General features: G+C 40.8%; 1 protein-coding gene across 1 annotated transcript; it reads left to right on the top strand.

The window, feature by feature from the left end:
* The first annotated feature begins 12288 nt into the window (after positions 1-12288).
* On the top strand, positions 12289-14867 carry LOC111905212 (SH3 domain-containing protein 1). The gene is made up of 10 exons (XM_023900900.3): positions 12289-12563; positions 12953-13057; positions 13168-13237; positions 13336-13484; positions 13552-13653; positions 13723-13917; positions 14009-14071; positions 14148-14288; positions 14440-14514; positions 14617-14867. Exons 1-10 carry the CDS (start codon positions 12504-12506, stop codon positions 14713-14715), a joined length of 1059 nt encoding a protein of 352 aa, XP_023756668.1. The 5' UTR covers positions 12289-12503; the 3' UTR covers positions 14716-14867.
* Positions 14868-17263: the final 2396 nt, after the last annotated feature.

The following is a 17263-nucleotide window of genomic DNA, read 5'->3' as shown; positions in this document are numbered from 1 at the left end:
AGTCTACCTCAGATAGCATCATCTGGAGGTATCAAGTCGTCACCTTTACCTCATCTTTCTTCTAGACCTCTTTTGGTTGAGATCTAGGGCTTTTCTGGATCTTTGAGTTGATAAGGTGGACTATGGACTAGATATGAAGTTGTAACTTTAGATCTGGACCCTTCTTAAGTCCTAGATTCATAAAGTTTATGGTTTGGACGTGAATGGAGCCTTTATAGCTATGAATGCACGTAAAGTTTGCAACTTTACGTGAAAAGCATGCCTTAGAAGCTTGAATTTGTAGTTTGGAGTCGCTGCATGGCTCAAATGAGTCTGTATGGCAAAAAGGACTGAAGAGACTTGGCGAGTCGCATGGTCGACTCGGCGAGTCATATGAAGATAGGAATGAACTCGACGAGTTGGAAGAACAACTCTGCGAGTCCGTTGGAGATTGCCATAGACTTGACGAGTTGTATGAACAACTCAACGAGTCGGATGAGATTTCCCCAAGTTATGTATGCGTGCATATCCTTTGAGTTGCATGAAGGAAACTCGACGAGTGACCGTAGATTTTCGATCGTAAACCGAAGGAACTTAGCGAGTCACCCCGATGACTCGACGAGTGGGCAAGTACTTCAAGGAACTCGGCGAGTAGCCGAAGGTACTCGGCGACTTAGGGTCAACATGGATTGTTGACTTTGACTGAGGAATTTGACTTTGACTAAGGGTTGACTAGTTGGTTTATGAAGTACTTTGTAAGGTTGAGGTCTTATGGGTATATTCGTATTATGGTAATAGGTGGTGGAGTCTTTGGCAAGTGATCCGGGAGTTGGATTTTATCTACCGAGTCGACATCTGCAATGTGAGTTATCCTCACTATATCAAAAAGGGTCTAGGGCACCAAGGCTGACCCTTTAGTTGTTATGGTTATGATATGATATGTATGAGATTATGATCTGATAGATCGAAATCAGGATAGACAGTATGTTATGTTTTTATGAACCTTAGGGATTGGTATGTTAGTGGCCTGCTGGGCCGGTGCTCTAGTTATGAGGGATTTCTATGATTGATGATCAGTAAGATATATATTATATGCCAATATATGTTAGTTATGTCTGTATATGCCAATACATGATTATTTTCTCCTTGGTTGGGTTGAGGCGATCCTGCTTTGTGTTGAAGGCCAACATACCCTATGAGAGGTCCGGGGAGACTGTAGGCCCATGTGGCGGTCCAGTCATGTCGTAGGCTCGATATAGATTCAGTTAGACTATAGGCCATGTAGGGTGGTCCAGTCAGGCCGATCGTCCTGTATGCATGTTGATTGATTGATTATTACTGATATGGTATTATCAGTGTGGTATTGGTATTTTGGGAGTAGCTCACTAAGCCCTCGGGATTACAGTTTTCAGTTATTATTTCAGGTACATGCATTAGACATGGTTTTGACCATTTATAAGTTTAAAAGAGTTTAAAGGAAAAGGTTTGTCATGTAAAAGCAAGTTTGATAAGGAGTTTAACATGTAGAAGAGTTTGATAAATATTTTGAAGTAGTTTGTTTGATAAAACAGCTAACAGTATAGCAAATCCATTTGTTTGATAGTTATTAATCACATGTGATTGATATAATAACTATAATGTTTCAACTTGTATTGCCCTCATAAAAGCATTTAAAATCATTTAAAATATAGATTAAGGGGTATGAACTCACCTGTAGTGAGTGATACGAAAGTATGTTTGTAAATAGGATGTAGAGTGTCAGGTGAAACCTTGAGCACACAAAGATCCTAATAAACATATAATGACATGTATGTGTATTTGATTAGTGTATAAATGACTAATTACAAGGTATAACACCCTAATAGACTAGGAAACTCTTAGATTGAAGGGATACAATCACATATGATTGCATAACTAGGGTGTATGTGTAACAGCTCAAATTTTCAAACAAATTTTTCATTAAAAATAAAACATCATTATTCGACAAAAGGGTTTGTTCCAAGTTTATTTCAACATAAAATTAATAAATCTCCAGAATCTCCAACGGTGGCAGTGTGTACGTGTCACGCCGGCGCCTTCCCACGGTCATCACTAGTACCTGAAAAACATAAACACAACTAGTAAGCATAAATGCTTAGTGAGTTCCCCAGTATACGACTTACCCACATACGCCTTCCGGCCCGGACCTTTCGGTCCACATAATATTGCCTTCCGGCCCGGACCTTTCGGTCCACATAACATTGCCTTCCGGCCCGGATCTTTCGATCCACATAACATTGCCTTCCGGCCCGGATCTTTCGATCCACAAGATAATTGCCTTCCGGCCCATACACATATATAACACATAACACAAATACTCTAACACATAAGGCACATATAACATACCGTTCTTTCCAACACATAAAGTCTCGCCTTCCGGCCCGTATAATCATACATCACATATAAGCACACATCGCATATAAAGCATCTATCTCTCTAGACATAGCATGAATATAACACACGCAACCTTCCGGTCTAACAGTCAAACCCTTCCGGGTGAAGTATAGTGAGAAGACTCACCTCGTAGTACGCAGGCTATAACCTCCTCGGCTACTCGCACACAATCCGCTAGTCTGCAGGTTCCCTATAATACCACAGCCCTAGTTAATGATCTTATCAAACAAGACAACTGACCCCTCTAAGATATATACAGGTCAACGGTCAATCTTAACTGGACTCGTCGAGTACTAAGGGTAACTCGACGAGTATAGGCATCCTGACACCACTCGCCGAGTCCGAAGAACGACTCGACGAGTTCCAGTGAGTCGTCAAGCTACTCGCCGAGTCTGAAGAACAACTCGGCGAGTCCTAATAAATCTTCAAGCTACTCGCCGAGTCTGAAGAACAACTCGGCGAGTCCTAGTGAATCGTCAAGCTACTCGCCGAGTCTGATCATGGGACTCGGCGAGTCCTCGCCATGCAGTCAACCAACTGCCTCCTGTGATTCGCATGATTCCGTAATATATAGATATGGGACTTCCTGGACCTTTACACATACTATTACTGGGATTTAAACACTTGTAACAACTCTATAATCTATCAAATCCTTAAATGGGTTTCCTAAACCCTAGATTCATGTACAACACCAAACTACAGAAATGATCCGAGGATTACCTGGAAAACGTGATCCCTGCATCCCCAACCTTCAGAGCTCAACCCCTTGATCCTCCTTTGATTACCACCTTGCCTCTCCTTGCCTAACAACCTCTTTAAGCTTCCACTAGCCTTCACCCTTGCTCCAGACGCCCACAACCGTTTAGGTAATCTTCAATCGGCCAAAAGACGAGACATGACGGCCCTAAAGACGTTATATACGATCCAGAATCGAAACGGCTAGGGTTTCAGCTTGAACAGCGTCGACTCGCCGAGTCCCTAATGGACTCGTCGAGTCCGGTCGCGAATCTGTGATCAAGACCGTGGTCCTACTCGGCGAGTCAGGCATCAACTCGCCGAGTCCCCCCCCTAAATATTCCCCAAATTAATTTAAAATAATACCTGAAATTCCGGGCTGTTACAACTCTCCCCCACTAGAACTAGACTTCGCCCTCGAAGTCTCTCATTCCGCGAATAACTCCGGATGTTGCTCCCGCATTTCTCTTTCCGGCTCCCAAGTCATCTCCGATCCCTTCCGATGTTGCCACTGAACTAACACCAGAGGTATTTCCTTGTTCCGAAGAACCTTGATCTTCCGATCTCTGATAGCTACTGGTCTCTCGGCGTAATTCAGACTCGCATCTACCTGAATATCTTCTAACGGAACCACTGCTGCCTCATCGGCTATACACTTCCTCAGCTGCGATACATGGAAGGTATTGTGAATCTGATTCAGCTCCGCTGGCAACTCCAACCGATAAGCTACCCGACCTACCCTTGCAATTACCCGAAATGGACCTATGAACCGGGGCCCCAATTTGCCCCTCTTCCTGAACCGTATCACCCCTTTCCAAGGAGAAACCTTTAGGAGAACGAAGTCGCCGACCTGGAATTCGAGCTCGGACCGGCGTCTGTCCGCATAACTCTTCTGTCGGCTCTGGGCGGTCAATAACCTCTGCCTCACCCGTTGGATCTGCTCAGTCGTTTGAAGTACGATCTCTGTACTGCCCATCACTCTCTGTCCCACTTCTCCCCAGCAAATGGGAGTCCGACACCTCCTACCATACAACAACTCAAAAGGTGGCATACCAATGCTCGAATGATGGCTGTTGTTGTAGGAAAACTCAGCCAGCGGCAGATACGCATCCCAGCTACCCCCGAAGTCTAACACACACGCTCTAAGCATATCTTCCAATGTCTGGATTGTCCGCTCGCTTTGACCGTCGGTCTGGGGGTGGTATGCGGTACTAAAATGCAGTTTAGTACCCAACTCCTCATGAAATTTCTTCCAGAACCTGGAAGTGAAACGTACATCGCGGTCCGAAACAATCGAGGTCGGCACTCCATGCCGAGATACTATCTCTCTCACGTACAACTCCGCCAACTTCTCTGCTGATGAACTTTCACTAATGGCAAGGAAATGTGCACTCTTTGTGAGTCTATCCACAATCACCCAAATCGCATCGACTCCCCTGACAGTTTTCGGCAATTTGGTGATGAAATCCATCGTGATCTGATCCCACTTCCACTCAGGGATCTCCAAGGGTTGCAACTTACCGTGCGGTCTCTGGTGCTCGGCCTTAACTTTACGGCAGGTCAAACACCTCTCCACGAACCACGCAACGTCTCTCTTCATGCACGGCCACCAGTACTCCTTTTTCAAATCCAGATACATTTTCGTAGCACCGGGATGGATCGAGAATTTCGATCTATGTGCCTCCTCCATCAAAATGACACGCGTACCGCCCACGAATGGCACCCAGATCCGACCCTGAAATGTCAGAAGTCCCCGCCCATCCGTAACGAACTCTGAAATTAACCCGACGACCCGCTCCTGTTTCTGCATCCCAGACTTCACAACCTCGGCCTGTGCTCCACGAATAGTATCTAATACCGGAGTTACCACCGTCAATCTCAAACATACGTCCCGCAACGGAGTACCCCTCGCCCTACGACTCAATGCATCGGCTACCACATTAGCCTTGCCTGGGTGGTATAGGATCTCACAGTCATAATCCTTAACCACGTCTAACCATCTCCTCTGGCGCATGTTTAGGTTGGGTTGATCCATCAAATACTTCAAACTCTTATGGTCCGTGTATATGGTACAACGAACCCCGTACAGGTAGTGACGCCAGATTTTGAGGGCGAACACTACTGCCCCCAACTCTAAGTCATGCGTGGGATACCTCGCTTCGTGAGGCTTCAGCTGCCTCGATGCATAGGCTATCACATGGCCCCTCTGCATCAACACTGCACCCAATCCTGAAATCGATGCGTCGCAATATACGACGAAGTCCTCCATCCCTTCAGGAAGGGCTAATACTGGTGCTTCGCACAGTCTCTGACGAAGTGTCTCGAAGGAAGTCTGCTGCTCGGGTCCCCATGAGAATGTAACACCCTTTCGGGTCAATTTGGTAAGTGGCACTGCGATCTTGGAGAAGTCCCTAATGAACCTTCGATAGTACCCTGCCAACCCAAGGAAACTCCTGATCTCCGAAGGCGACTTTGGTGCCTCCCATCTCATCACCGCCTCCACCTTGGCCGGATCGACCAATATCCCTGCCTGATTTACAACGTGCCCCAGAAATTGAACCTCCCGTAACCAGAAGTCACATTTGGAGAATTTTGCATATAGCTTCTCCGACCTCAGTACCTCAAGGACCTCCCTCAAATGTCCCTCATGCTGCTCCCTAGACCGCGAATACACCAGAATGTCGTCGATGAATACAATCACAGACCGATCCAGCATCGGCCTGCATACCCTGTTCATGAGATCCATGAACACTGCTGGGGCATTGGTGAGCCCAAAAGGCATCACCACGAACTCGTAATGCCCATACCGCGTCCTAAAGGCTGTCTTCTGGACGTCCTCATCCCGCACCCTTACCTGATGGTACCCTGATCTCAAATCAATCTTGGAAAACCAAGATGCCCCTTGCAACTGATCGAACAGATCATCGATTCTTGGTAACGGATAGCGGTTCTTAACTGTCACCTTGTTCAGTTCCCGGTAATCGATACACATCCGGTTTGAACCATCCTTCTTCTTGACGAACAAAATCGGTGCTCCCCACGGGGAGCTACTTGGCCGAATAAATCCCTTCCCCAACAACTCTTGAAGTTGCGAGGACAATTCTTGCATCTCTGGAGGTGCAAGACGATAAGGCACCCTCGCAATAGGCGCCGCCCCTGGAACTAGGTCGATACCAAACTCCACTTGCCTCGCAGGAGGTATTCCCGGCAAATCATCGGGAAAAACATCTGGAAACTCGCGCACCACTGGAACCTCCTGCAATATCTTCGGTCTCTCGGAACTCTCCCGCGTATCCATCACAGACGCCACAAAACCGTTACATCCCCGCTGTAGGCATTGCCTCGCCCTAGCAGCCGAACAAAAAGCTGATCTCGAACGGGTACCCTCGCCGTACACCGTAAGAACTCCCCCACTAGGGTCCCGTATAGTCACCAACTGACGCTCGCAGTCGATGACAGCGCTGAATCGGCTCAACCAGTCCATGCCTACAATGACACAGACATCACCCATCGCAATAGGAATTAAGTCAATCGGAAATGCGACCCCGAAGATCTCTAGCACACATCCCCGAAAAACCTCCGTAGCACGAATCACCCTCTCAGCCGCAATGGAAACGCTCAAAGGCCGACTTAACGGCTCACGACTAATGCCGATGTGCTGACTAAAAGCTAACGATACAAACGATCTACTCGCACCCGAATCAAATAATACTAGAGCAGGCATAGAGTTCACAAGGAAAGTACCTACACATACATTAACATAAGCATAACATTTCGACCTTTAATTAAATACATGAAAGATAACATACCTGCCACAACATCGGGTGCAGCGCGGACCTCCTCCGCAGTCAGCTGAAAGGCTCTCCCGCGAGCCCTCGGGGCCTCGACCTTCACCGGTCGGGTCTCAGTAGTCCGGGTAGTAGGTGTAGCTCCCTGACGAAGTTGCGGGCACTCGGCCTTCCGATGGCCTGTCTGGTTGCAGTGAAAACAAACCATAAACCCCTTAGGGCAATCCCTGGCAATATGTCCGTCCTTGCCACACTTGTAGCAACCACCAGTTCGACACACCCCCTCGTGACTTTTGCCGCACTTCGCGCAAGTGCGACCCTTCGAACCTCCCTTCCTCGAATCAGCGAACTTAATCCGCTTGGCTGCCGGCTGAGACTGGGCCGGTCGTCGATCCACCTGCCGAGACTCAGCCTCCTCCCTAGCTTGAGTCTCCAACTCAATCTCGCGCTTCCTGGCGTTCGCCTGAAGCTCAGTGAAAGTGCGATAGGTGGAGTTTGACACAAACTCCCGAATCTCCCTCTTCAAAACACCCAAATAGCGGCTCATCCGCGACTGCTCCGTAGATACCAGCTCGGGGCAGAACATTGCCCTCTCATGAAACTTCCGTGTGATCACTGCCACGGAATCAGTACCCTGCTTAAGGGTCAAGAACTCCTGAATCAACCGCTCCCTCTCTACCGGGGGAACGTACTCATCCCTAAACATCTCCGTAAACCTCTCCCATGTCACCGCCGAAATCTCTGCCTGAGTGAAGTTCGCTGTCACGAACTTCCACCAATCCTTCGCTCCCAGACGGAGCTGGTTCAAGGCGAACCGTACCCTCAAGTGCTCCGGGCATGAGCAGGTATAGAAACACCCCTCGATGTCGGCGATCCACCTCATAGCTGCAATCGGATCCTGCGTTCCATCAAATTCAGGGGGTTTCGTGTTGCTGAATTCCCTGAATGGTAATAAATCACCCCCTTGCGGCCTGGCAGCAGCCACCGCTGCGGTAGCGGCAGCAACTGCAGCTTCAGAAATTGCGGCGCACCGCTCCTCAAACTCCTCCATCAACGTGGTCTTAATAGACCCAAACATCTCCGGGATCTCAGCCCGGACCGCCGCAGCTACCTCTTCCTGAATAATCTGACGAATCTCCTCGTCACTCGCGCCGCTCGAACTCGCCCCATTGCGTGTGACAACCATGATGTCTCTGAAATACAACATAAAATCATCAGAGACTCCACCAAGTACAATTGTACTCAATACGCGCCCTACCCAGTCTCCGATTTCCAGGGATTCTTATTTGAGTCTTCCACTGATCCGGTGCCTTCGGTAGTACGGGCCCAATACTACCGACCACACCGTATCGGTATTCGTCCCAAATCTTCCTCCCCAAATCCCGAATGACGGGTACTCTACTTCTAGTATGTACTATTTACTTGCACGCTACCAAATATCTCATATAAGCAAACTCCCTAGACTAAGGCATCACAAAACAGGCAATTCTATTCCTATCATGTATACCTAGTCTTCTAGCATGCATAACAATTCATAATTCAGTGCATAACATAACATCGTAAGGTATTCTGGGGATCTTTACCGTTCGGACGCTGGCTGCTCGTACACACTGTTCCACCCTTGTTTTTACCGCCTTGCCCTTTATAAAATGTTATGTCCCTATTATTTTTAAGAAAAAGTTTTTCCTCAAATCCCCGGTCTGAGTTCAGTTGCACCCAAAAGTACACCCGAATCCCTCAAACCAAGGCTCTGATACCAATTGTAACAGCTCAAATTTTCAAACAAATTTTTCATTAAAAATAAAACATCATTATTCGACAAAAGGGTTTGTTCCAAGTTTATTTCAACATAAAATTAATAAATCTCCAGAATCTCCAACGGTGGCAGTGTGTACGTGTCACGCCGGCGCCTTCCCACGGTCATCACTAGTACCTGAAAAACATAAACACAACTAGTAAGCATAAATGCTTAGTGAGTTCCCTAGTATACGACTTACCCACATACGCCTTCCGGCCCGGACCTTTCGGTCCACATAATATTGCCTTCCGGCCCGGACCTTTCGGTCCACATAACATTGCCTTCCGGCCCGGATCTTTCGATCCACATAACATTGCCTTCCGGCCCGGATCTTTCGATCCACAAGATAATTGCCTTCCGGCCCATACACATATATAACACATAACACAAATACTCTAACACATAAGGCACATATAACATACCGTTCTTTCCAACACATAAAGTCTCGCCTTCCGGCCCGTATAATCATACATCACATATAAGCACACATCGCATATAAAGCATCTATCTCTCTAGACATAGCATGAATATAACACACGCAACCTTCCGGTCTAACAGTCAAACCCTTCCGGGTGAAGTATAGTGAGAAGACTCACCTCGTAGTACGCAGGCTATAACCTCCTCGGCTACTCGCACACAATCCGCTAGTCTGCAGGTTCCCTATAATACCACAGCCCTAGTTAATGATCTTATCAAACAAGACAACTGACCCCTCTAAGATATATACAGGTCAACGGTCAATCTTAACTGGACTCGTCGAGTACTAAGGGTAACTCGACGAGTATAGGCATCCTGACACCACTCGCCGAGTCCGAAGAACGATTCGACGAGTTCCAGTGAGTCGTCAAGCTACTCGCCGAGTCTGAAGAACAACTCGGCGAGTCCTAATAAATCTTCAAGCTACTCGCCGAGTCTGAAGAACAACTCGGCGAGTCCTAGTGAATCGTCAAGCTACTCGCCGAGTCTGATCATGGGACTCGGCGAGTCCTCGCCATGCAGTCAACCAACTGCCTCCTGTGATTCGCATGATTCCGTAATATATAGATATGGGACTTCCTGGACCTTTACACATACTATTACTGGGATTTAAACACTTGTAACAACTCTATAATCTATCAAATCCTTAAATGGGTTTCCTAAACCCTAGATTCATGTACAACACCAAACTACAGATATGATCCGAGGATTACCTGGAAAACGTGATCCCTGCGTCCCCAACCTTCAGAGCTCAACCCCTTGATCCTCCTTTGATTACCACCTTGCCTCTCCTTGCCTAACAACCTCTTTAAGCTTCCACTAGCCTTCACCCTTGCTCCAGACGCCCACAACCGTTTAGGTAATCTTCAATCGGCCAAAAGACGAGACATGACGGCCCTAAAGACGTTATATACGATCCAGAATCGAAACGGCTAGGGTTTCAGCTTGAACAGCGTCGACTCGCCGAGTCCCTAATGGACTCGTCGAGTCCGGTCGCGAATCTGTGATCAAGACCGTGGTCCTACTCGGCGAGTCAGGCATCAACTCGCCGAGTCCCCCCCCTAAATATTCCCCAAATTAATTTAAAATAATACCTGAAATTCCGGGCTGTTACAGTATGGCCACCCTATTGAGTTTACGGTCCAAATGGCATGACCATAAGAGTTTACGGTGAAAGTGGCATGACCAAGGGTGTTCACGGTCCTTGGAGTTTACAGTTCTTGGGTTCACGGTCTAATGACCTTACGATCATGGAGTTCACGCTCTAAGGAGATCCAACCGTAAACTCACGAAATCTTTCACAAATGATGGTTTTCAAGGGCTTCAATCAAAGGCATTGGATTCTAGGGACCATGCTTAGCCTTAGTAGGGTTTAAGGTATCTAATGCACCTTTCATTAGAGTTTACGGTCTAAAGAGATACTCTTAGACCGTAAACACCTTGTTCTTGGCTAAAAATGATGTTTTCAAGGTGATTAACTAGTGATTTAAGCATATATCAAGCTAAGGGTAGTGTACTTACTTATTAGAAGCTTGTAAGGGTGATTAGGATCCAAGAACACTAGTGTGTGTTCTTGGTGAAATGAAGAACACTTGAAGATCTATCAAAATGAAGAGATTTCATGGATGAAATCATGCATAATCACTATATAAAGAGATGTAACAACAAATCAAAGGAAAGAATTCTTACATTTGTGGAAGATCAAGATGAAGATCTTATGATACTTGAGAGAGAATTTGGTTTTCTAGGCTTGGAAAGGAAAGAAATGATCAAAATGATCATGAATTATGTATATATAAGGAGTTTACGGTCACCATGACCGTAAGCTCTAAGCTTCCTGACTGTAAACTCCTTTTGAGGAGTTTTACAGTTTGCTAGATGGCTTGGAACATTATCTGATACATCCAAACAGTGATTCATTTGATGCATTAGGCTCAAAATGCTCAAACAGACTCTAAACAGTGCTAAAAGTTAGCAGAAACGAGTCTGACTTAGATTGAAGTGAATGGTTTGTACAAGATATAAATTTCGGGTTGTCGCAATCACGATTGATAGATAGCTTATGATTAAGAGAGAGATAAATCATTATCTAAATAAGGGTTTATTCGGTTCTAAATACCTGACCCGAAATTGAAAAGTCATTCTTTTAATCGTATTTTTCTTGCTACACCGAATGACCTACATTCAATCGAGTCGATTGTAGAGGCTTTGGTTTGCAGTCAAGATTGGGTATGAAAATCAAGAAAGCCAATTATGGATAACAATGATGAAATTTTGAAAGATGATGAGGTCGCGAAAGCTTTAGAAAATGCGATAATCAATAGAGGTGAAAAGGGAAAAGAACCAATCAATATTTCTGAATAGTTAATTCATGTTTGACAAATGTTATTTTGGATATCGTTAAAAACTTAAAATTATTTTATTTTGGGTGATGAATGTTTAATGTTTAACTTATATACTTATATATAGATTCTTAGGTGTTTAATGTTTAATGTTTAGTATGTTGCTTCATAACTATATCTTAAGATTTTGGTGTTTAGATTTTACATTCTTATATCTCAATAATAGTTAATTCGTGTTTACATTCTTACTACATAAATTCTAACATTTTTTTTCACCTTTGAAACAATCATGTATACTTTATTTTTTTTAATTAACAAATTTGTTTCTTTAAAAGATTTGTTATGGAATCATAAGCTACAAAAGTCATAAAAAATACAATGTTTATAATCATATTGTAAATGTCATTCAGGTTATAAAATCCTAATACGGTTTATTCGGTTTTTTCGGTTATATCTTATACATGTTATTCGGGTAATAATCGAACCAAACCGATTAATACCGAACCGAATAAGATCCCTATTCGGTTCATTCAATTACTTTTATTCAGTTTTTAGGTTATCCAAGTTCGGATCGGATTGGTCCGGTTCCGAACCGAATAAGATCCCTACTCCAAGTACACCTTTATTTAGAATAATTTTCTTACAACATATTGTCGGTTTATGTTGTAACACGGGGATGTAAACCGTACTTGTGATTAAACAAAAAGACTACTACCGAGGCGATGAGTAAATAGGCGCGCCTAAACAGTTACAAACTGTGTCAAATCGTATCTTTCGAATAACTTTCTAAAACTCCTGTCATTGTTCATATTCATACCTTTTTCTGCCATCAAATTTCTCCTATACGCGTTAACAACAGATATCTTCCATCGAACAACAAAATCAAAGTTTCTTCATCATTGGTTGATTCATCTGTTTCCATAAGTTCGGTTTTGACTTGGAATATCGGAAATGGACGCTATACGAAAGCAAGCAAGCAAACTCAGGGAACAAGTAGCGAAACAACAACAGGTAGTTTTATCAGTAACTATTAGAAGATGATCAGCCCTAATATTCGTGATTCCTTCTTTAGTTAGTTTCATAGTTTGTTTAGGATTTCGTGAATCGCTTCCGATTTTTAAATTACCCTAAATATGGAACAATCTGTCTGATCGAAGGTTTAAAACCCTGTGTGAAAACGTTGTGTTTTGATTATGATTGTTGGTTTAACTTACTCTTCTACTTCATAGAATCGATTTTGTGTATTGAAGATAGAAAACTACTTATGTGTTGTCATTTTAAGTGATGATACAATACATGGAAGAAAAAAACCCGCCCATTTTTGTTGCATCTGTGGAAACTTTTCATTCCTGTAACTTTGCTGTCAAATTGCAATGTTTGTCTACTCTTCTTTTTGGTAGGCTGTGTTAAGTCGTCTGGGTAAAGATGCCGAAATATTTGATGATGACGAACTTCATTGTCACCAAAAACTTCAAGATCTATGTAATTCTACAAGGGTAACTAAGGTATGCTTAAAGCCCCTTTTAAGGTTCTTTCATTGTTTATTTCTTATATATTCAACCATCAAGAATCAACAACTTTCTGATGTTACTTAACCCCTTAATTTATGTCTCAGCATTTTCAAAAGGACATTGTTCGTGGTGTTGAAGGGTTTATTTCAATAAGCAGAAAACAAAAACATATAGGTGTGCAATTTTTTTTTCTGTTTTGTTTCTTTCTATTTTATCAAGGTCTTCTATATCTAAATTATTGGAAAATGAATCGTTTGTCTCAACATTTATAGCAAAAAGATTGGCTGAAGATTGTCACAAATTTGGTACCGAAAGTACAACTGCTGATTTTCCCCTTGCAAAGGCTGCTCTAGAACTTGGGACTTCACAAAGGTCTATTGAAGACAAGAGGGACACTATGCTTGAGATACTTAACAATCAGGTAACTTCATTTTTATATAAAAAATATCATTCTGATGTCACAATAACATTTATTATAATATGTATAGGTATGTGAGCCACTGAGAGCATCAATCAAAGGAGCTCCATTAGAGGACGCTCGCCATTTGGCTCGAAGTTGTGACAGACTTCGCCAAGAAGTTGAAACACAGGTATGTTTTATTTTTGACTATTTAAATATTATATTTTATAAAAAATATTTGAAATTAAATGCTTTTTAGGCAGTGGAGGTTTTAAGGCGTCAAACAAAGTTTAGAGATCCAAATACAGAGAGTGTCGTGAAACTTAAAAACATGGAAACAAAGTTAAGTGAGGTTCGTGCTTCCATGGTAACACTTCAAAAAGAAGCTATTTCTGCTATGTTGTCAGTGGAAGAACACCAACAGAAAATAACCATGCAAAAGCTTCTTATGATGGTAATCTTATATATATATTTCTTGAATAAAGCATCCATCTTTTATTTTTTTATGTTATTATACAAGAATTGATATATGTTCAAACTGTTAGGTGGATGCTGAAAGGGATTATCATCGCCATGTTTTGGCTATCCTAGAGGAGTTACATACTGAGGTCAACTAGAAGTAGAAGCTTTATAATTTTTGTTTTTTTTTTAGTTTATAAGAAATCTTTTTGTTATACGTGTCAGATGATTTTGGCAAAGCATATGCAAGAATCGTCTCGATCTGCTAATGAGAAAGATACAATTGTTCCATCTGATGGTGCCCCTCAACATGAGCATGAAAAGCATCTGAGTGAAAATCAAGATTATGACTATTTTATTGGAAAGGTAAATATTGGGTATAAAACAGATTGTACTGCATTCTGTGGACACTGGGACTGATGTCAATAGGACAAAAGTTGTAACTTTTTGTCCCACTAAAACATGTGGAAAAGACGTGAATGCCCTCCTAATACTCATCACCTTTTATCCTATTTAGGTGGTTCATCCGTTTGATGCTCAAGCAGATGGCGAACTAAGTCTTTCTGTTGATGATTTTGTGATTGTGCGCCAGGTATCCCTCTTTGTAGTTTTACTTATTTTTAAATTAGGTTATTTATTTGGTCAATTTTTTAAGTTATAAAGAATTTTATATTGGTTTTGTAAAACTTGACAGGTGTCTCCTAGTGGATGGTCTGAAGGAGAATGCAATGGAAAGACAGGGTGGTTTCCATCAGCTTATCTGGAAAGGCAAGAAAACCCAAAAACTATTTAACAACAGCACATCTGTTATATAATATAGGTATTATGTAATATATTAGCTGTACGTACATATGTAATTATTTGCATTTTGCTAATTGTATATGGGAATGATACATGCTTTTGAAATCTTTTATACCAATGGTATGTATGTGTAATGTGTTTGTAGCTTTTTTGTCTATAAATAGTTTGCGATATGATCAGGAGATTCATACAAATGTTGATGTTAAATGGTGCCTCATTTCAAATCTTATATTCGGTTGTTTTGATTAATCTTTTGAGATTTGAAACAACGTTAGTTTGGCAAAAATGATGCAATATAAGGTTATCTGATATACTTACCACTACAACAAATGAGTTTGGTATATCCACCGCTACATATTATTTTTTTCAATCTAAAAAATTAAATAATGAAATTGAAAAAACTAGTTTAAAAGATAGAGAAGTACTGAGTTATAGTATTACTGAATTATAGTAGCTAAAATTTTTCACGTGAAGTAATAAAAATACGAGAAGTACGGCAAAGTAGAAAATCAATTCTTTTAAGGTCAAAATGGTAAAATTGGCTTCATCGTATGGGAACAGAGAGTGATTCTATGCTTTTTTCTTCTAAATCTTTCTATCCACTTTCGAGTTGTGGGAAAAGAAGCTAAATCTTTACAAAAATAAAAAGGTCCTTTGTATTTTACCTTCCTTAAAAACAAAGGGCGATTAAAAATAAAGTCTGATGTTGATAAGCAACCCCTTAGATATTTTTATTGATATTTTATAAAAAAATCAATTTATAATTAATTATTTATAATTAACTTTTTTAGAAAATAATATAATTTTAATCAATAAAAATATTTCAAAACTTAATTAGGATGTTATACAGTAAAATGAGTTGGATAAGCTTTTTCAATTATTATGGAGTTCTATGTGTTTGTACCCAAGTGCAACTAAATAATTAATCTCCTATTATAATAAATAAGTACAACTTAGACACTTGTCAATCATATAGCCTTCCCCCTTTCGAATTTTCCTACTTTTTTCACTAAGTGAATTTCCGGTTCTACCCTTCATTCACCACGTCAATTTTGCTGCATTTCAAACAAAAAAAGGAAGGTAATTAATAAAAAATTGCTAAAATACGATAATTGAATCTGTCAAAAGGTAAATTCTTATCAATTCCTTAAATACCGCAACATACCTAATCTTTGTTTTTAAAATACAAATATCACGGTTTCTTCATTCACAGCGATTACAATTTCCACAGGAAGACATATATCAATTACAGTAGACCATCTAAAATCGTGTTCTGTTTTTCTTTAAGGTAACACTTTCATTCATCTTATCATTCCTTCTACTGTTTTTTTTTCACTTTCTTTGTGTATATATCTGTTTTGTTTAATCAGTTTGAAGGCTTCATAATCGTAATATGAACCAAAGTATGAAACTGTTACGGTATATAAGTATTCAGTTAAGTAAACATCAATCGTTTTTTTAAATGTATATGTTTCATTCGTAACTCTTTCATTCAACCGTGGTTTTTCTTTAAGGTAACTCTTTCATTCATCTGATTATTCCTTCTACTGTTGTTTTTATCACTTTCTTTGTGTATATATCTGTTTTTTTTAATCAGTTTGAAGGCTTCATAATCGTAATATGAACCAAAGTATGTAACTGTTACGGTATATAACTATTCAGCTCACTAAACATCAATCGTTTTTTCAAATGTATATGTTTCATTTGTAATATCTTCACTGCTCTTTTTAATCAATTTAATTTAATATCAAACTTTGTATGCATCTGTTACCGTATGTATATAAAATCATATATGAATAAATAGTTGATTTTTCAGGTGCAATAAATGGTTTGCTGCATATTCAAATGTTTCTTAGAAACCAGACTTATCATGTTTAAAAGAGAAAGGGTTCGACATGTTTTTCTTTAAGGTAACTCTTTCATTTAATTTTATAAAAGAGGTGGATTTACATTTATAATTAAATACTTAAACTTTACAAATTTATTCTAAATAGAAAACATATCGTAAGAAAAAACATACGAAAACAGCAAAAATTATATTAACCTAACGTACAATCCACATGAAAGATAAGGAAAAAAAGTAAAAAATAAAGGTTTTAAAATTCTCCATTTGTAGTTAAATACTTAACAATTCTTGTGTAACTAAATACCTACAAATAAAATCCGTATAAAAAATACAATATTAGTCTTCTAATTTAATGATATTTTATTTATTACATAATTAAATTTACAATTTTATTTAACATTAACACCCGTGGGTTCCACGGGTTTTCACCTAGTAATATATATAAACAACCTAAAAAATGTTAAAACTCTCCTATTTTATAGATATAATATTGTAAATATTTTTTAAAGTTTATAAAACATGACATGGGCCGATTTATAAAATATATAATGAGGCTTTATTTAGAAAACAATTTATAAAAAAAAATATCATTTTAACGTAGATCCTCTAAAAAAACCTATCAATATTTACAAACAAAAATAAAATAATATACATTTCCATTACTTTCTTTACGGTCTAGAATAAACTGACGCAC

This window comes from Lactuca sativa, chromosome 3, assembly GCF_002870075.4.
Source record: "Lactuca sativa cultivar Salinas chromosome 3, Lsat_Salinas_v11, whole genome shotgun sequence".
NCBI classification, from domain to species: Eukaryota; Viridiplantae; Streptophyta; class Magnoliopsida; order Asterales; family Asteraceae; genus Lactuca; species Lactuca sativa.
The sequence above is the reverse complement of the archived record's forward strand: the minus strand, read 5'-3'. Positions and strand labels throughout refer to the sequence as shown.